This window comes from Coregonus lavaretus (assembly GCF_964263955.1).
Source record: "Coregonus lavaretus genome assembly, chromosome: 12".
In the NCBI taxonomy this organism is placed as follows: Eukaryota; Metazoa; Chordata; class Actinopteri; order Salmoniformes; family Salmonidae; genus Coregonus; species Coregonus lavaretus.
In genome coordinates this window covers 19,266,284-19,286,847 of record NC_139999.1, presented here as the reverse complement: position 1 = coordinate 19,286,847, position 20,564 = coordinate 19,266,284, and the positions used below count along the sequence as shown (strand labels likewise).

At 43.9% G+C, this 20,564-nt stretch overlaps 1 protein-coding gene across 1 annotated transcript; it reads left to right on the top strand.

Moving 5' to 3' along the window:
• Positions 1 to 401: 401 nt before the first annotated feature.
• Positions 402 to 20,564, top strand: LOC311138004 (extracellular sulfatase Sulf-2-like; the record flags this gene model as incomplete). The annotated part of the gene is made up of 19 exons (XM_084172650.1): positions 402 to 579; positions 4,136 to 4,375; positions 4,463 to 4,614; positions 4,867 to 5,036; positions 10,689 to 10,839; positions 10,960 to 11,135; positions 11,295 to 11,423; positions 11,523 to 11,583; positions 11,757 to 11,882; positions 11,998 to 12,214; positions 12,310 to 12,571; positions 14,813 to 14,909; positions 14,999 to 15,153; positions 15,333 to 15,502; positions 15,736 to 15,878; positions 16,045 to 16,153; positions 16,261 to 16,294; positions 18,267 to 18,320; positions 18,854 to 20,564. 19 exons carry the CDS (start codon positions 402 to 404, stop codon positions 18,882 to 18,884), a joined length of 2,655 nt encoding a protein of 884 aa, XP_084028776.1. The 3' UTR covers positions 18,885 to 20,564.

Sequence of the window (20,564 nt, the reverse complement as noted above, 5' to 3'; positions counted from 1 at the left end):
GAGAGAGAGAGAGAGAGAGAGAGAGAGAGAGAGAGAGAGAGAGAGAGAGAGAGAGAGAGAGAGAGAGAGAGAGAGAGAGAGAGAGAGAGAGAGAGAGAGAGAGAGAGAGAGAGAGAGAGAGAGAGAGAGAGAGAGAGAGAGAGAGAGAGAGAGAGAGAGAGAGAGAGAGAGAGAGAGAGAGAGACTCCTGATGACCATACAGCACAGAGTTTCTCACTTGTCAATATTACATGTTTTATAATTGTCACAGCATAGCTACCAGATTGTAGCAGTTTGTATGTTACGTAATGTTTTCGGTCTGCTCTCAACTCTGTGTCTGTCAGGTTGAGTGAGGGAGCTGCGGCAGCAGCAGAGTGCCCCGTGCTGCAGTAAAAAGGAGGTGAAGAAGACAGGGTAGAGCCATGGCAGGATGGGGCCTCCTTCTGCTCCTCCTCCTGTGGGTGGTCTCCCTGGCCCAGGGCTCGTCTTTCCTCTCTGGTCAGCGCCACCGGACCCGTCTGCAGAGGGACCGTCAAGCCCGCAACAACGTCCGACCCAACATAATCCTTATCCTCACTGATGACCAGGACATCGAACTGGGTAAGACACAGTAGGACTAGCAGGGTGTGTGTATGTGTGTGTGTGTGTGTGTGCATGCGAGTGTGTGTGTGTGCGTGCGTGCATTCTCCATTTGCCCACTCAAAGTCAAGAACCCCATCGCCAACTTAATTATTGGCATGGAGTGAGTGGCCTATGGTATCCATTGTCTGAGTGCCAAACTCTGGCCATCTCCCTACCCGTTTAAGCTTTTAAACTGCGTATTGGTCTGGAGTGCCAGTATAATGGCCTCGCTGACACCCCTTGTCCCGCTCTGATTGGTGAGAAAAACTCCATTGAAAACCAGGAATTTATGGTTGAGCATCTGTTTCACTAAACAATCGGCATCAGCATGAAAAGCCTTTAGTACACATGAATTAAAATGGGCAACACATCACAGAAAATATTTATTCTTATAAAGTTGCTGCTTCCACTAGTGGAGCCTCTAAGTCCAAAGGCTCGGTCATTTTGATTAAAAGGAATGTAACTTTAGTTATTGAAAAGACTAGCAAGGAACCGTCAGGCCGCTTAGCTTACATTTGCACATTTATATATGGCAAGAAAGTAGCATTTATGTCTGTCAATGCACCCGCTGTTTTTGAGGACAGCTTTTTCCTGGGCTTACCAAAGAATTGTTATCACTTTCAGAGTACGAATTGGTTTTAGGGGCAGATAAATTATGAATGTAGTTTTTGATCTCAGGCTTGATAGATCCACGCAAACTTTTTCACATGCCCAACAATCAGCATCATTAGCGTTGAATGCAATGAAGGAAAATCTCAATATCTCTGATGTGTGGCGAGTTCAGAATCCGGGCATCGAATTGTTTGTGGCTGAATTTAAAGTAGTTGAAATCTTAGCGAAAAACAAGGACTCTGTAGAGGACCCAAGGTTTACATGGATGGTTATTAAAGGGTTTATCAGAGACTTTTGCATCTCACCTCAATAAAGCCAGGAATCACAGAATCAAAAATGTACATTAAAATCACTTGAACAGAACCTGAAAAGGAATCACTCAAATAATGTCAGCAATGATTTGAGGGTGGTTAAACTGGAGCTTAATGATTTATTAAGGAGGAGACCTGAGTTTATCATGCATAGAGTGAGGCAGAACTATTATTTTAATGGGAGCAAACCAAGCAGGCTTCTAGCCTTAAAACTGAAACAAAGTGAATCTTGTACTTCTATAATAATAATAATAATATGCCATTTAGCAGACGCTTTTATCCAAAGCGACTTACAGTCATGTGTGCATACATTTTTACATATGGGTGGTCCCAGGGATCGAACCCACTACCCTGGCGTTACAAGCGCCATGCTCTACCAATTGAGCTACAGAGGAATCTATTCAACTGCAACATTTCAGTCTTTTTACCAGGAGTTATATAAATCTTCTATCCAGTTTGAGCCAGACAAATGCAAGAAGTTTTTAGATTTTCTTGATTTGCCCATATTGGATGAGAAGCAATCTGCGGATGAGGGCCAACCCATCTCACTAGAGGAACTGGAATCAGCACTGAAAGGTGCTAAAAAGGGTAAATCACCTGGATGGCATTCCACCTGAACTGTTGTTACATTTTTGGGGCATTATTCTCTCTACTGCCAAAGAAAGGGAAATATCACACAGATTGTGCAAATTATCGTCCGATATCTTTAATTAATTCCTATGAAAACACAGTATTGGGTATTAGTATACAAACATCTATGCATGGTCTGGTGAAGTTTAATTATGAGAACATTTACTAGGAGGTTGAACGAGATTTAACCGTTTGGAAGAAGTTGCCTGCTTCTTTACAAACTAGGGTTGCTTCCATAAAGATGAATGTTTTGCCACGTATTAGATTCCTGAGCATGATGATCCCACTCCCTCCACCAGTAGGTTATTGGGGGATGATTGATAAACGTATACGTAAATACCTTTAGAATGGCAAACATCCAAAGATTAGGTTTGAGGTGTTACAATGATGGAAGTGGACTTGCATTACCAAATTGTTTTATTTACCACCAGTCTTTCCAGTTACGCCTACTTAGATCATGGTTTGATCAGTCTACATCTGTCTCTGTTTCACCTATTAGATTGCAGGATGTGTTATTTTCTGGTATAGCTAATAAGAAATGCATTTTGTATTTTGGTCCTATTATTTCTAATACAATAGAGAATTTTAGGAAGGTTGAGAAGTGTGTAGGTGGTAACTGGAAATGGCATCTCCATACCCCTCTATGGCATAACAAGACTATTACTTCCGGTAATAAACCTTTTGAGTCTAGAGCCTGGTCTGCAAAAGGGGTCAATAATCGAGGGGATATATTCAACTCAAAGGGTCTTCTCAGTTTTCAGGAACTCCGTCTTAATTTTGATTTGCCAGGGTCTTCATTCTTTCTTTATATTAGATTACGGTCAGCGCTTCCTGCCTATGGCGTCCCATGGGGTACAAGTCTGGAAAGGCACCTGGTGATAGAGTGGATTTTTACATTCCCATCCAGAGGTTCTGTGTCTGCTATTTAATCTCATCTTGAACTATTAAAACAAAAATATATTTAAATGGTTAAAGCATGGGTAAATGATTTGGCTGTCGATGATGAGGCTATTGATTGGGAGAATGTCTGGGAGAATATATTTCACTCATCAGAGAGCCCAAACCATCAATTAATTCATTTAAATCTTTGTCATAGATCATACTGGACAACACTTGTAAAATGTCATGCAAAACAGGCTCAAAGCTCATACTGTGACCTATGTAACCTAAACACACTTGGCACATACAAACAACTGATATGGGATTGTCCTGAGGTTTATGAGTTTTGGAGGAAAGTGTTGTCTATTCTCTCTGACATGGTTGATAAAACTGTACCCCTTGAACCAATTCCGCTGTTGCTTAACGATGATACAGGTATGTATGCAGCTGAATGAGAAACAGCAAAAGGTTTGGCTGGCTGGGTTGACTGCTGCCAAAAAACTTGTTTTTCAGCGCTGGTTGCCACCACAAGGAAATGGCTAGCATACTTTCAGAACGTAATTATATTGGAGTTATCCACTGCCCGTATCAATAAAGCCAGTGCTAGCACTTTGGAAACATGGAAAGTAGCCACCTCAGAAATCTCTAAACTGTTGGATATGATGTAGGTGTGTGATGTAAAATGCTTACTTGATGGTGTTGTATTAGCAAATGACTTTGCTGTGTATATTCTAGTGTAGTGCGTGTTGTTTATTTTAATTTGATTCAAACTTTTTTATACATATTTTTTTTTATATATTATGGGTTGTCCAAGGTTGGGGATAGGTTGGGGCTGCCAGAGGTATGTTTGGAATAGGTGGGGTGGGAGGGAGTGTAAGTTCAACAAAAAAAGGGGGGAAAAGTGTGATATTTGTATTTTATTTTTATGACTGTATTGCCCTCGTGACCTAATAAAAAACAATTGTTCACAAAAAAGAAAGTATTTATTTTCTCTCTCCCTCTCTCTCTCCCTCTCTTGCATCCCTCACCCCATTCTATCTTTTTGCCTCTCTTCCCCTCACCCTTCCCCTCTCTCTCCTCTTCCCCCTCTCTTTGTCCTCCAGGCTCAATGCAGGCCATGAATAAGACACGGCGTATCATGGAGCAGGGAGGCACCCATTTCTCTAATGCCTTCTCCACTACTCCCATGTGCTGCCCTTCGCGCTCCTCTATTCTCACAGGGAAGTACGTTCACAACCACCACACCTTCACCAACAACGAGAACTGTTCCTCACCCTCCTGGCAGGCCCACCATGAGCCTCACACCTTCGCTATGCACCTTAACAACTCAGGCTACAGGACGGGTGAGTTTGAGCTGTGCAGGATGCACACACACACACTTTATTGCATAGAGAATCACTTTGTACTTATCACCCCCCCTCGTATCCTAGCCTTATTTGGGAAGTACCTGAATGAGTATAACGGCTCCTATGTGCCCCCTGGCTGGAGGGAGTGGGTAGCGCTGGTGAAGAACTCTCGCTTCTACAACTACACTCTGTGCAGGAACGGCGTGCGGGAGAAGCATGGCAGCCACTATCCAAAGGTTTCGTCCTTTTTCAGTTTTCCGTCAAACATTGGAGTAACCTACTCAGATCAAAATTTAATAATCCAATTTCATGTTTTATAATACTGTTATAAGACAGTATAGTAAACAGATTATTCTGAATCTAAATATTGTTATAAGGAAGCCGTTATGATAAGATCCATTTCTCTATTTGTATTTATCTTTCCCTTTCTGGGAGGAGGTAATATTAGAGTTCAGATCCTCATAGTCAGGTGATTCTTGCTTTCACAGGACTACCTCACAGACATCATCACCAATGACAGCATCAACTACTTCCGCTCGTCCAAGAGGATGTACCCCCACCGACCAGTGATGATGGTCCTGAGCCACGCTGCCCCCCATGGGCCGGAGGACTCAGCACCACAGTACAGCACTGCATTCCCCAACGCCTCGCAGCACATGTAAGAGTATATTGTACACACACACACACACACTAATTTGACAGAAGATGCAGTGTGGTAGTGTACTGAATGTACACTTGCCTCAGTAATGATCCTTGCTAATTGCATAATTTAGACTGGCATTGTTAAAGAGGTTAATGTTAGATAGGCATGCATAAATTATGATAACACACTATGGGTCCCAGCCTTTGTCTGCTTGGCACTGTACCCTGAAGATAAGCGCTTGGTCGTGAATGTTTCTCTGATGCTCTGGGCCTGGGCTAATGTCACCTCTCCCATTGGCCCTGTGAGAGACATACAGGGAGGCAGTAATGCACCTGTGTCTTCGGTTGATTGTCCTCTCCTGTAAGAGTGAATCACATAAGCATCATTAAAGTACTGAACAAAGGCTTTACACAGTGAATACGTTCAGCCTGGGCTGTTTCATGTCAAATTTTAATAGCTTTTTCTCATGAATTTACACACACACCCACGATTTGAGCTTATAGATGATCTCACTTTCCCTTAAATATAGAGGGAGAGAAAATGGCTCCCCTCTTACTTTTTTTATTTTTTATTTTATTTAACCTTTATTTAACCAGGTAAGCCAGTTGAGAACAAGTTCTCATTTACAACTGCGACCTGGCCAAGATAAAGCAAAGCAGTGCGATAAAAACAACAACACAGAGTTACATATGGGATAAACAAAACGTACAGTCAATAACACAATAGAAAATATATATACAGTGTGTGCAAATGTAGTAAGTTATGGAGGTAAGGCAATAAATAGGCCATAGTGCAAAATAATTACAATTTAGTATTAACACTGGAGTGATAGATGTGCAGAAGATGATGTGCAAATAGAGATACTGGGGTGCAAATGAGCAAAATAAATAACAATATGGGGATGAGGTAGTTGGGTGGGCTAATTACAGATGGGCTGTGTACAGGTGCAGGGATCGGTAAGCTGCTCTGACAACTGATACTTAAAGTTAGTGAGGGAGATAAGAGCCTCCAGCTTTTTGCAGTTCTTCCAGTCATTGGCAGCAGATAACTGGAAGGAATGGCGGCCAAAGGAGGTGTTGGCTTTGGGGATGACCAGTGAGATATACCTGCTGGAGCGCATACTACGGGTGGGTGTTGCTATGGTGACCAATGAGCTAAGATAAGGCGGGGATTTGCCTAGCAGTGATTTATAGATGACCTGGAGCCAGTGGGTTTGGCGACGAATATGTAGTGAGGGCCAGCCAACGAGAGCGTACAGGTCACAATGGTGGGTAGTATATGGGGCTTTGGTGACAAAACGGATAGCACTGTGATAGACTACATCCAATTTGCTGAGTAGAGTGTTGGAGGCTATTTTGTAAATGGCATCGCCGAAGTCAAGGATCGGTAGGATAGTCAGTTTTACGAGGGCATGTTTGGCAGCATGAGTGAAGGAGGCTTTGTTGAGAAATAGGAAGCCGATTCTAGATTTAACTTTGGATTGGAGATGCTTAATGTGAGTCTGGAAGGAGAGTTTAAGGTCTAACCAGACACCTAGGTATTTGTAGTTGTCCACATATTCTAAGTCAGACCCGCCGAGAGTAGTGATTCTAGTCGGGCGGGCGGGTGCAAACAGCGTTCGATTGTTTTAGATTGATTAGTTTTACTAGTGTTTAAGAGCAGTTGAAGGCTACAGAAGGAGTGTTGTATGGCATTGAAGCTCGTTTGGAAGTTTGTTAAGACAGTGTCCAATGAAGGGCCAGATGTATACAAAATGGTGACGTCTGCGTAGAGGTGGATCTGAGAGTCACCAGCAGCAAGAGCAACATCATTGATATACACAGAGAATAGAGTCGGCTCGAGAATTGAACCCTGTGGCACCCCCATAGAGACTGCCAGAGGTCCAGACAACAGGCCCTCCGATTTGACACATTGAACTCTATCTGAGAAGTAGTTGGTGAACCAGGCGAGGCAGTCATTTGAGAAACCAAGGCTATTTAGTCTGCCAATAAGAATGTGGTGATTGACAGAGTCGAAAGCCTTGGCCAGGTCGATGAAGAGGGCTGCACAGTACAGTCGTGGTCAAACGTTTTGAGAATGACACAAGTATTGGTCTTCACAAAGTTTGCTGCTTCAGTGTTATGAGATATTTTTGTCAGATGTTACTATGGTATACTGAAATATAATTACAAGCATTCCATAAGTGTCAAAGGCTTTAATTGACAATTACATTAAGTTTATGCAAAGAGTCAATATTTGCAGTGTTGACCCATCTTTTTCAAGACCTCTGCAATCCGCCCTGGCATGCTGTCAATTAACTTCTGGGCCACATCCTGACTGATGGCAGCCCATTCTTGCATAATCAATGATTGGAGTTTGTCAGAATTTGTGGGTTTTTGTTTGTCCACCCGCCTCTTGAGGATCGACCACAAGTTCTCAATGGGATTAAGGTCTGGGGAGTTTCCTGGCCATGGACCCAAAATGTCGATGTTTTGTTCCCCAAGCCACTTAGTTATCACTTTTGCCTTATGGCAAGGTGCTCATGCTGGAAAAGGCATTGTTCGTCACCAAACTGTTCTTGGATGGTTGGGAGAAGTTGCTCTCGGAGGATGTGTTGGTACCATTCTTTATTCATGGCTGTGTTCTTAGGCAAAATTGTGAGTGAGCCCACTCCCTTGGCTGAGAACCCCACACATGAATGGTCTCAGGATGCTTTACTGTTGGCATGACACAGGACTGATGGTAGCGCTCACCTTGTCTTCTCCGGACAAGGTGTTTCCGGATGCCCCAAACAATCGGAAAGGGGATTCATCAGAGAAAATGACTTTACCCCAGTCCTCAGCAGTCCAATCCCTGTACCTTTTGCAGAATATCAGTCTGTCCCTGATGTTTTTCCTGGAGACAAGTGGCTTCTTTGCTGCCCTACTTGACACCAGGCCATCCTCCAAAAGTCTTCGCCTCACTGTGCGTGCAGATGCACTCACACCTGCCTGCTGCCATTCCTGAGCAAGCGCTGCACTGGTGGTGCCCCGATCCCGCAGCTGAATCAACTTTAGGAGATGGTCCTGGCGCTTGCTGGACTTTCTTGGGTGCCCTGATGCCTTCTTCACAACAATTGAACCTCTCTCCTTGAAGTTCTTGATGATCCGATAAATGGTTGATTTAGGTGCAATCTTACTAGCAGCAATATCCTTGCCTGTGAAGCCCTTTTTGTGCAAAGCAATGATGACGGCACATGTTTCCTTGCAGGTAACCATGGTTAACAGAGGAAGAACAATGATTTCAAGCACCACCCTCCTTTTAAAGCTTCCAGTCTGTTATTCTAATGCAATCAGCATGACAGAGTGATCTCCAGCCTTGTCCTCGTCAACACTCTCACCTGTGTTAACAAGAGAATCACTGACATGATGGCAGCTGGTCCTTTTGTGACAGGGCTGAAATGCAGTGGAAATGTTTTTTGGGGATTAAGTTCATTTTCATGGCAAAGAGGGACTGCAATTAATTGCAATTCATCTGATCTCTCTTCATGACATTCTGGAGTATATGCAAATTGCCATAGTCAAAACTGAGGCAGCAGACTTTGTGAAAATTAGTATTTGTGTCATTCTCAAAACTTTTGACCACGACTGTACTGTCTTTTATCGATCGCGGTTATAATATCGTTTAGGACCTTGAGCGTGGCTGAGGTGCACCCATGACCAGCTCGGAAACCAGATTGCATAGCGGAGAAGGTACGGTGGAATTCGAAATGTTCGGTGATCTGTTTGTTAACTTGGCTTTCAAATACTTTCGAAAGGCAGGATGGATATAGGTCTGACATCTAGAGTGTCACCCCCTTTGAAGAGGGGGATGACCGCGGCAGATTTCCAATCTCAGACGAAACGCAAGAGATGTTGAACAGGCTAGTAATAGGGGTTGCAACAATTTCGGCTGCTAATTTTAGAAAGAAAGGGTCCAGATTGTCTAGCCCAGATGATTTGTAGGGGTCCAGATTTTGCAGCTCTTTCAGAACATCAGCTGTCTGAATTTGGGTGAAGAAGAAGCGGGGTGGGGCACGGGCAAGTTGCTGCGGAGGGTGCAGAGCTGTGGACTCCATCCTTCCTGAAAAACCTTTCCCTCGTCCACATTTCAGACACTTATCTTCACCCCTTGTTGTCAGGGCCTTATGCTCCAAGGCCATAGATGATTAGCCTTTTTCTAAGTCAAATCGATATGCAGTAAACGTTAACTATGCCTCCAAAACTTCATTAGATATTTAGCAGTGTATTTATTTTATAATCATTAAGGTTCCATCTGCCCCTGAGTGAATATTGATTAAACTGTCCTCTCCGTGTTAGCTGAAATTGATCAGTATGGCAGCTGGCTGGTTGCCTTTTCCGTGGTTTATATGCCTCCAATTCAGCATTACACAATACGTTCTGAGATCACTTTCAAAGGTGTGGTTGGAGCCATTTGCAAGCACAGGGGAAGGCTATTGTTGTACATGCCAATCATAAAACAACATGAAACAAGTCACAGCTTTGTATAATCCGACAATGCAATACAATATGCAATACAATGCAATAAAATAAAATGCAATACACCCCAGAATGTCAAATGTAGACAGCCATGCAAAATAAACACTCTTCCATGAATACTATTGTGCGCTATTAGAATGTTCTCTACCATAATACTATTCAGTGTTAATTCAAAAGATATGTTACTTCTCTTTATAAACTGGGTGGTTCGAGCCCTGAATGCTAATTGGCTTACAGCCATGGTATATCAGACCGTATACCACGGGTATGACAAAACATATATTTTTACTGTTCTAATGACGTTGGTTACCAGTTTGTAACAGCAATTAGGCACCTCGGGGGTTTGTGGTATATGGCCAATATACCACGGCTAAGGGCTGTATCCAGGCACTCCACGTTGTGTCGTGCTTAAGGAAAGCCCTTAGCCATGGTATATTTGCCATATACCACGCCCCCTCGTGCATTATTGCTTAAATATAGAATGTGAGCTCTAAAATGCTCGCATAATGTCTGTTGTCAAAGCTGAAATCCGTAAAGTGGGAAACAGCACCACTGTTCGGCAGGTAGGTTAGCGGTTATGAGCAATGGGCCAGTAACTGAAAGGTTGCTGGTTCAAATCCCCTTGATTAAGACAGCCCCCTGCACCTCTCTGATTCAGAGGGGTTGGGTTAAATGCGGAAGACACATTTCGGTTGAATGCATTCGGTTGTTCAACTGACTAGGTATTGCCAGTGCCTTTGTTTTGGTTTTGTTGATGAAACGGAGGAGAGTTCAGCGTTGTGGTAAAAGAGTTGCTGTCCATATTCTGGTGTTCTATCGTGCGTGCAATGATGTCCGAGGGGGAAAACATGTGTTTGTTGTTTGAAGTATCTTCTTTGTTGATGTAATATCTCAACCAGACGTGGCAGTTTCCCAAACTAAGAATTTCAGCTTTAAGCTCCTCTGTGATTTCTGGAGGCATAACGGTGATAATCTCACAGAAGTAAGCACTCCTCTGTCTCAGGTGCTTGGTAACAAAAGTAAGTTCCATGACAGGAAAAACAAAGACTCGTCAATGAAGATAAAATGTGTTGATAACTAAGTATGTGCAGGTGCAGTCTTCTCCTGAGATTATTTTCCCCCTTTACTCACTCTTTCTTCACACTAGTTTTTCCATCCATCCCTTTCTCAGAACCCCAAGCTATAACTACGCTCCTAACCCAGACAAGCACTGGATCCTGCGCTACACAGGCCCCATGAAACCCGTCCACATGCAGTTCACCAACATGCTGCAGCGCCGGAGGATGCAGACCCTGCTGTCTGTAGACGACAGTGTGGACAAGGTGGGTCAGACAGACAGACAGTGTGGACAAGGTGGGTCAGACAGACAGACAGTGTGGACAAGGAGGAACAGACTGGCTAAATCTACCCGACTACCTGTCTTACTGTGTCCTCGTCCTCAGGTGTACAACATGCTGGTGGAGACAGGTGAGTTGGACAACACCTACATTGTCTACACATCAGACCACGGCTACCATATTGGTCAGTTTGGCCTGGTCAAAGGCAAGTCCATGCCCTACGAGTTTGACATCCGGGTACCCTTCTTCATACGAGGCCCCAACGTGGAGGCAGGAGCCATGTGAGTGCAACTTTGAAGATTTCTACAGTACCTTTTTCTGAAATATGTTTTTTCAAAGGAAATGGTTAGCTTTTGTCTCTTATCTCACTGCTACTACTACTCTGCTGACTGGATCTCTTATGCAGCACTCATCTCTCTCCTCCACCTGTCCTTCTGCAGTAACCCTCATGTGGTGCTGAACATTGACCTGGCTCCCACACTGTTGGACATGGCCGGAGTGGACGTTCCCTCTGACATGGACGGCAAGTCCATCCTTAAACTCCTGGACACAGACAAACCTGTCAACAGGTACAGAGGGTCACACCTTTGTTTGCATGTTTTGGACTTAACACAATGGATGGACCGTGTAGCTTCAGGATCACCTGACCTTTCTTGCTCTTGTTGCAGGTTCCAGGTGAACAAGAAGGGGAAGATGTGGAGGGACTCGTTCCTGGTAGAGAGAGGGTCAGTATGTTTCATTCATAATCTAGTCATGAATCAAGAGCAATTAAAGGGATAGTTCACCAACATTTCAGAATTACTTCATAATTTTCCACAGCCAAGTGATCAGAGTTTGATGGACAGTATGTTTGGTCGATGTTCTATTACTCTCATCTGATTCTATCCTGTTTACACAGGAAGCTGCTCCACAAGAGGTCTGATGGGAAGGACGTGGCCCAGGAGGAGAACTTCCTGCCCAAGTACCAGCGGGTCAAAGACCTGTGTCAGAGAGCAGAGTACCAGAGCTCCTGTGAACAGCCAGGACAGGTATGAGTTCTGTACAATACCCACATAGACAGGCACACAAACACACACACACACTTATACATTAGCAGAAATGTAGCTAAATCTCTCCCCCCTTCTCCTCTCTCGGCGTGTGAAGAAGTGGCAGTGTGTGGAGGACCCTTCTGGTAAGCTGAATCTGTATAAGTGTAAGGGCATGGCCAGTCTCTATGCCTCACGTATGCGGGCTCTGATGGCCAGCAGCGGGTCCCAGCAGGGGGTTGGACTTGTCTCCAATGCTGGAGACAGCTGTGACTGTGGCCCCCTAGGCCCCAAAAGTACACCCCTGAAGAGGAAGAGACTGCTCACCAAGAAGAGTGAGTAGTCCTTTCAGCGGCTTATATATTTACCATATCAAAGACTTATAAAGTGTGCTTGCAAATTATAGCAGAACAAGTATTTTCCCCATCAGAGGTAAAGTCCAGTAAGAGTCTGACTAGGAACCGTTGGGCCCGGTCCGTTCCCTTTGAGCTGGATGGAGACATGTATGCTGTGGACCTGGAGGAGGGCTACAGGCCCGTGGGCCTCAGCAACACCAGCTGGCCCGGGGAGAGGAGGAGAGGAGCGGGCCTGCTGGAGGACAACGATGAGGAGTTCAGTGGCATGGGAGTCACAGCCAGGCCCACAACCAACAAGAGCCTTACACCACCTGTTGCTCTTAAAGTCACCTACAGGTGTGTGTGTGTGTGTGTGTGTGTGTGTGTGTGTGTGTGTGTGTATATACAGTGCATTCGGAATGTATTCAGACCCCTTGACTTTTTCCACATTTTGTTACGTTACAGCCTTATTCTAAAATAGATTAAATAGTTTTTTTCCCTCATAAATCTACACACAATACCCTGTAATGACAAAGCAAAAACAGGTTTTTAGAAATGTTTGCAAATGTATTAAATACAAAAAAAATGAAATATCACATTTACATATGTATTCAGACCCTTTACTCAGTACTTTGTTGAAGCACCTTTGGCAGCGATTACAACCTTGAGTCTTCTTGGGAATGACGCTACAAGCTTGGCACACCTGTATTTGGGGAGTTTCTCCCATTCTTCTCTGCAGATCCTCTTAAGCTCTGTCAGGTTGGTTGGGGAGCGTCGCTGTACAGCTATTTTCTGCTCTCTCCAGAGATATTCGGTCTGGTTCAAGTCCGGGCTCTGGCTGGGCCACTCAAGGACATTCAGAGACTTCTCCCGAAGCCACTCCTGCGTTGTCTTGGCTGTGTGCTTAGGGTCATTGTCCTGTTGGAAGGTGAACCTTCACCCCAGTCTGAGGTCCTGAGTGCTCTGGAGAAGGTTTTCATCAAGGATCTCTCTGTACTTTGCTCCGTTCATATTTCCCCCGATCCTGACTAGTCTCCCAGTACCTGCCGCTGAAAAACATCCCCACAGCATGATGCTGCCACCACCATGCTTCACCGTAGGGATGGTGCCAGGTTTCCTCCAGACGTGACGCTTGGCATTCAGACCAAAGAGTTCAACCTTTGTTTCATCAGACCAGAGAATCTTGTTTCTCATGGTCTGAGAGTCTTTAGGTGCCTTTTGGCAAACTTCAAGCGGCCTGCCATTTGCCTTTTACTGAGGAGTGGTTTCCGTCTGGCCACTCTACCATAAAGGCCTGACTCTGGAGCTCTGTCAGAGTGACCATCGGGTTCTTGGTCACCTCCCTGACCAAGGCCCTTCTCCCACAGTTGGTCAGTTTGGCCAGGCGGCGACCTCTAGGAAGTGTCTTGGTGGTTTCAAACTTCTTCCATTTAAGAATGATGGCGGCCACTGTGTTCTTGGGGACTTTCAATGCTGCATAAATGTTTTGGTACCCTTCCCCAGATGTGTGCCTCGACACAATCCTGTCTCGGAGCTCTACGGACAATTCCTTTGACCTCATGGCTTAGTTTTTGCTCTGACATGCACTGTCAACTGTGGGACCTTTCCAAATAATGTCCAATCAATTGAATTTACCACAGGTGGACTCCAATCAAGTTGTAGAAACATCTCAAGGATGATCAATGGAAACAGGATGCACCTGAGCTCAATTTTGAGTCTCATAGCAAAGGGTCTGAATACTTACATAAATAAGTTATTTCTGTTTTTTATTATTAATACATTTGCAAACATTTCTAAAAACCTGTTTTTACTTTGTCATTATGGGGTATTGTGTGTAGATTGATGAGGGAATTGTTTTTATTTAATCCATTTTAGAATATGGCTGTAACGTAACAAAATGTTGAAAAAGAGAATGGGTCTGAATACTTTTCGAATGCACTGTATATGTGTGTGTGTGTTGAGTTTCAGTATTAGTGGGTTTTGAGTAGTAGTAATATAATTAATCTTTATGTACAGTAGCCCTACAGTAATTCATTCTCGGGTGTTGAAAGAGAGGGTGCCGTAAGAGAGGGTGCTTTAAGGAAGTGCTAACTGTGGTAAATGCAGTTGTCAGGTGAAGTGTCACGGTTTCGGCCGAGGCTGCCTCTCTTCCTTGCTCGGGCAGGCTTCGGCGTTCGTCGTCTCCGGAATACTAGCTGCCACCGTTGCATGTTTCTATGTTCGTTTGCTTTTGTCTGATTGTTGTTACACCTGTTATCGTTTAGTGTAATTAGTGTCCTATAAGTTCTCGTTGTGTTTGTCTAGTGTTGTGTGTGATTGTTTTACTGTCGTGCGTTTTGCTGGACGTATTACTGTTTGCTCGGTTGAGCTGTTCTCCATTGTGTTGGAGTGTTTTGTCGCACCTGTGTAGTGCGCCCGTTTTGTTTTCGCCTGCGTGCGGAGTTTCGCCTTCGGGCTAGTTTGTGCGTTTCTCTTGTGGATATTTCACTAAAGTCTTTGGACTGTACTTCTGCGTCCTGCGCCTGATTCCACCACCACACCCACCTACAGCATCACTGACATGAAGATGCTGATAGCTGGTGTGTGTTTACCCCACAGGTGTTCCATCCTGATGAATGACACAGTCAGGTGTGATGGAGGACTCTACAAATCCCTCCAGGCCTGGAAAGACCATAAGCTCCATATCGAGCATGAGGTACTACTCTAGTTGATCCCCTATCTGACCTATTCTGTAGCCTTTCCTGTCATTGCGGGGGTTAACTATTTTATATGTGTTGTGTGCAGATTGAAACCTTGCAGACGAAAATAAAGAACCTGCGTGAGGTCAAGGGTCACCTGAAGAATGTTCGGCCTGAAGAGTGCCAGTGTAACACCCCCAGTTACCTGTCCAAAAACAAAGGGATATTCAGACTCAATGCAGGCCGCATTCACTCACTCAGGTAATGAATGTGAGAGAGTGGTGTGTGCATTTGTTTGTGTGTGTGTGTGTGTGTGTGTGTGTGTGTGTGTGTGTGTGTGTGTGTGTGTGTGTGAGAGAGAGGGCTAGAGAGAGAGAAACTTCCCCACAAACCAGTGTACAGCATCTCTCTTTATCTGTCCTCTTGTGGTGTGTCCTCAGCAAAATGCCCTCTAAGCAGAAGAAGCAGTGGCTGATGAAGGAGCAGAAACGCAGGAAGAAGCTCCGTAAACTTCTCAAGAGGCTCCGCAACAACGACACCTGCAGCATGCCTGGTCTCACCTGCTTCACCCATGACAACCAGCACTGGCAGACTGCCCCCTTCTGGACAAGTATGGAATGACAGAATGCAGACTAAATCAAATGTAGAACAGTACAAACAGTTGTTGTAAAATTGGGATTCGTGATTTCTTACCTCTCTGCTACCTCTCTGGCACAAAATGATATATTGAATGATTACTTGTAAGCTCCAAAAACAAGATAAAGTAGATACTGTATAGGTGAGTTAAAATTGGCCATGCGTCTTGTTTGAATAGCCCCGCTGTCTCTTTCCGTCCCCTGCTAGTGGGTCCATTCTGTGCTTGTACCAGCGCTAACAACAACACCTACTGGTGCCTGAGGACCATCAACGACACACACAACTTCATATTCTGCGAGTTTGCTACGGGCTTCATAGAGTACTTTGATCTGAACAATGATCCATACCAGGTATCTCTCTCTCTCTCTCTCTCTCTCTCTCTCTCTCTCTCTCTCTCTCTCTCTCTCACTCACTCCCCCTATCTCTTTTAAATCTCACAAATGAGATATAGCCTATTGTGATTTTTTACAGTGTTTGGTAACATACCCTGTCCTCTGTTACTTTGTGTGTCTATAGTTGATAAATGGGGTTAGCACCTTGGACCGCACTGCCCTCAACCAGATGCACCAGCAGCTTATGGAACTCAGGAGCTGTAAAGGCCACAAGCAATGCAACCCAGAGACAGGTGAGTAAGAAAGAAAGACACACACACACACACACAAATACACACACACACACATACACACACATAACTCTGTTAATTCTGTTCTATGAAAACATTCTCTATTTCAGGTGGTAAAGACAGAAACTCCTTCAGTGAATACAGGTACCCTCATTTTTCTGGCTTAATGTATTTTTGTCCTTTGATGTCTTATTATTTCAGTTTTTCAAGGATGAATATGACTAACAATAAATCACTCAAGTTAAAAATATACAGTGCATTCGGAAAGTATTCAGACCCCTTCCCTTTTTCCACATTTTGTTACGTTACAGCCTTATTCTCAAATGGATTAAATTAACTTTTTTCCCTCATCAATCTACACACCAATACCACATAATGACAAAGCGAAAACAGGTTTTTAGAAATTTTTGCTAATTTATTATAAATTAAAAAACACAAATAACTTATTTACATAGGAATTCAGACCCTTTGCTATGAGACTCGAAATTGAGCTCAGGTGCATCCTGTTTCCATTGATCATCCTTGAGATGTTTCTACAACTTGATTGGAGTCCACCTGTGGTAAATTCAATTGATTGGACATGATTTGGAAAGGCACACACATGTCTATAGAAGGTCCCACAGCTGACAGTGTGTGTCAGAGCAAAAACCAAGCCATGAGGTCGAAGGAATTGTCCGTAGAGCTCCGAGACAGGATTGTGTCGAAGCACAGATCTGAGGAAGGGTACCAAAAAACGTCTGCAGCATTGAAGGTCCCCAAGAACACAGTGGCCTCCATCATACTTAAATGGAAGAAGTTTGGAACCACCAAGACTCTTCCTAGAGCTGGCCGCCCGGCCAAACTGAGCAATCGGGGGAGAAGGGCCTTGGTCAGGGAGGTCACCAAGAACCCGATGGTCACTCTGTCAGATGTAAGAACCTTCCAGATGGACAACCATCTCTGCAGCACTGCACCAATCAGGCCTTTATGGTAGAGTGGCCAGACAGAAGCCACTCCTCAGTAAAAGGCACATGACAGCCCGTTTGGAGTTTGCCAAATGGCACCTAAAGAACTCTCAGACTGTGAGAAACAAGATTCTCTGGTCTGATGAAACCAAGATTGAACTCTTTGGCCTGAATGCCAAGTGTCACGTCTGGAGGAAACCTGGCACCATCCCTACGGTGAAGCATGGTGGTGGCAGCATCATGCTGTGGGGATGTTTTTCAGTGGCAGGGACTGGGAGACTAGTCAGGATCGAGGGAAAGATGAACGGAGCAAAGTACAGAGAGATCCTTGATGAAAACCTGCTCCAGACTGTTTAGAACCTCAGACTGGGGAAAAGATTCACCTTCCAATAGGACAATGACCCTAAGCACACAGCCAAGATAGCGCAGGAGTGGCTTCGGGACAAGTCTCTGAATGTCCTTGAGTGGCCCAGCCAGAGCCCGGACATGAAACCGATCGAACTTCTCTGGAGACCTGAAAATAGCTCTGCAGCGACGCTCCCCATCCAACCTAACAGAGCATGAGAGGATCTGCAAAGAATGGGAGAAACTCCCCAAATACAGGTGTGCCAAGCTTGTAGCGTCATACCCAAGAAGACTTGAGGCTGTAATCGCTGCCAAAGGTGCTTCAACAAAGTACTGAGTGAAGGGTCTGAATACTTATGTAAATGTCAGATTTCAGTTTTTTATTTGTAATAAATGTGCAAAAATGTCTAAACCTGTTTTTGCTTTGTCATTATGGGGTATTGTGTGTAGATTGATGAGGGGAAAAAAACTATTTAATCCATTTTAGAATAAGGCTGTAACAAAATGTGGAAAAAGTCAAACGGTCTGAATACTTTCCGAATTAACTGTAGGTTATACATTTTTCTACATTGGGTAGATAATAGAATGGAACACTTATTTTAAGCAGATTATAATGTCTCTGAGGTACATAACAGGCATCACACAAATTGTCATGTTGTTAATTTTATTAATGAAAATCTTTTTAGCACAAGATGAATTCGAAAATGCAAGCATGATAGCAGCTTCTGTTCCCTATTTTGCAATGATGCCTAATTGCTTGTCTCCGCTGTTTGTTTGTGTATGTGTGTGTTTCCCCTGCATGTGTGTGGACTGTATGCATGCTTCAGGCCAGTTCAACGTCGAAAGAGGCCAAAAGTGAAGAAGCCCTCCTCCAAATCGATGTGAGTTTGTCATAACCCATCTGTTCCTCTCAGTTCAGCCAACCTCCCCCTCTTCATCCAGATTACCTTGCTTTGTCAGATGGCCAAGTAGCATGCTTTTCTCAGCCCTCTCGGTCCAGGCTTTTCATGTAATTAATACTTACCTGCATTTAAGTGCCATGCCCTCAAGGTTTAGATTCACTTTTCAAAGTCAGTGGTATTGTGCTGATGAGGTGTCCTTTGTCTTTTCTGGTAATTTCTTGTGTCATCTTGTGTTTTCCTATTAGAGTTGCTAGGAAAATACCCACTGGAACTACTGTTATAACTACTGTAGTCCCCTGTAGCTCAGTTGGTAGAGCATGGCGCTTGCAACGCCAGGGTTGTGGGTTCGTTTCCCACGGGGGGCCAGTATGAAAATGTATGCACTCACTAACTGTAAGTCGCTCTGGATAAGAGCGTCTGCTAAAAAAAAGACCCTAAAAAAGAAAATACTAAATAAGCAATTGATTGATGAGAAACTCTGATCTATCTCTATCTTGGTGTTGTTTATACAGAGGGCAGATTTGGGAAGGATGGGTTGGTTAACAACCTGTGTCGCACAACCCACCACATCGCGGTCTGCCAACAGAGGAGGATCAGAACTACTGGAGAACCTGAGGACCTTGTACAGACTTCATGGGAATGTAACCTGAAATACCATTATTGTAGGAGTTTATGGAAGAGGATGCTGATCCAACATTAGCTACCACTGATGCTCAGATCATCACCCAGCAGAGCAAATACTGAAACAGCCAAAAATAATGAAACCTCTCCAGTCTTCTCTTTCTCTCTCACACACACACACATTCACATCGACACACACACACACATTCACATCGACACACACTCACACAGGAATGTTCTTACCTCTCATCTATCTCCCCAGTTCTCAGGACCACTAACCTGAGTGGGAGACTGATCAGTTGAGTGTGGATAAACTCTGAACCTTTACTTTGGCTTTCAACAATTGCCCTGAGTGAACAGTGAATGTGAGGTGTGTTTAATATTAGTCTCTCGTAACCGCCGTAGCATTGGGTGCCGAGATTAGTTTAATGTCAACTCTGCTGCTACAAACTGATGTGTATAATCTCTTATGGCCGTGTGCCATAATTATATGGTATATGATGTCAGGCAATTACATCAAGTCAAGCTTTCCCCTCACTGCACACTCACAGCATGAAAAGTACTGTCCACAAAACGTCAGTACGCCTGGAAACTCTCCTCAAGGCTAAGACTCCTCACCTCCTTTTGTTGGTGCTACGGCTACAGAATAATTTCCCCAGGACATGTACTCAATTTTTTTGTATTGTAACTAATATTAACGTTGATCAAATGTCATGCAAGGATTATTTACGGCCCCCAAGAATGAGACAGGCGTGATGATAACAACACACCAGACCGTATGGGGATGGAGCTGGTTAGGACATGACACATTACATCATCACCTATCTTATACCCCCTAGTTCACTTCAAACCCAGGATGGGACTTCTCTAACCACTACCCCACCCTCCTAGACAATGGTACAAACGATTGGTGTAAACATCTTCACACCAGCAGAATGCTGACATTTCATTAGTGGATGTCATTTTACCCCTTTGTATTGCTAATGCCACCTGCTAGGTCCGATCAGTTTAGTTTGTTCAGCTTGCTATACATGGTGCTATGATAACGTTGCGAAAATAAAGACTTGCTGTACATACAGTATGTATTTGAATGTATGTTGTGCAGTTAATATAAATGTTTACATTATTTTTTATAATACTGAAAAAGAGGCAGACCTCTCTTTTGTGTTCGATATGAGATGACAAATATTACCTTTTAGATAAGAACGTATGCTGATGAATTTTCCTAACTCTGTATTTGTCCATTTGTTCTCTCTGCACATCTTTCTGAATTGTTCTCTGCTCTCTCAAAACCCACTTTTAGATTGAAAAAACGTCTTTCTGATGAAAAAGCACTTAGAAAACCTTCACTGTGAAAGGTCGCTCTGGATAAGAGCGTCTGCTAAATGACTAAAATGTCAATGTAAATGTAAAAGAAGTCCCTGTAAAATGACTCTGCTTGTCTGCTGTACATACGAGTAAACAACACAACAATGTAATGCATCTTGACATGCATATTCATTATATTGCCTTTGTTTTTCTGCTTTCTTTGTTTCTTAGCAGTGAGACTCCCACAGCAGAGAGTTCTCATAGTGAGTAACTGTGAATAAAGTGTTGATTGCC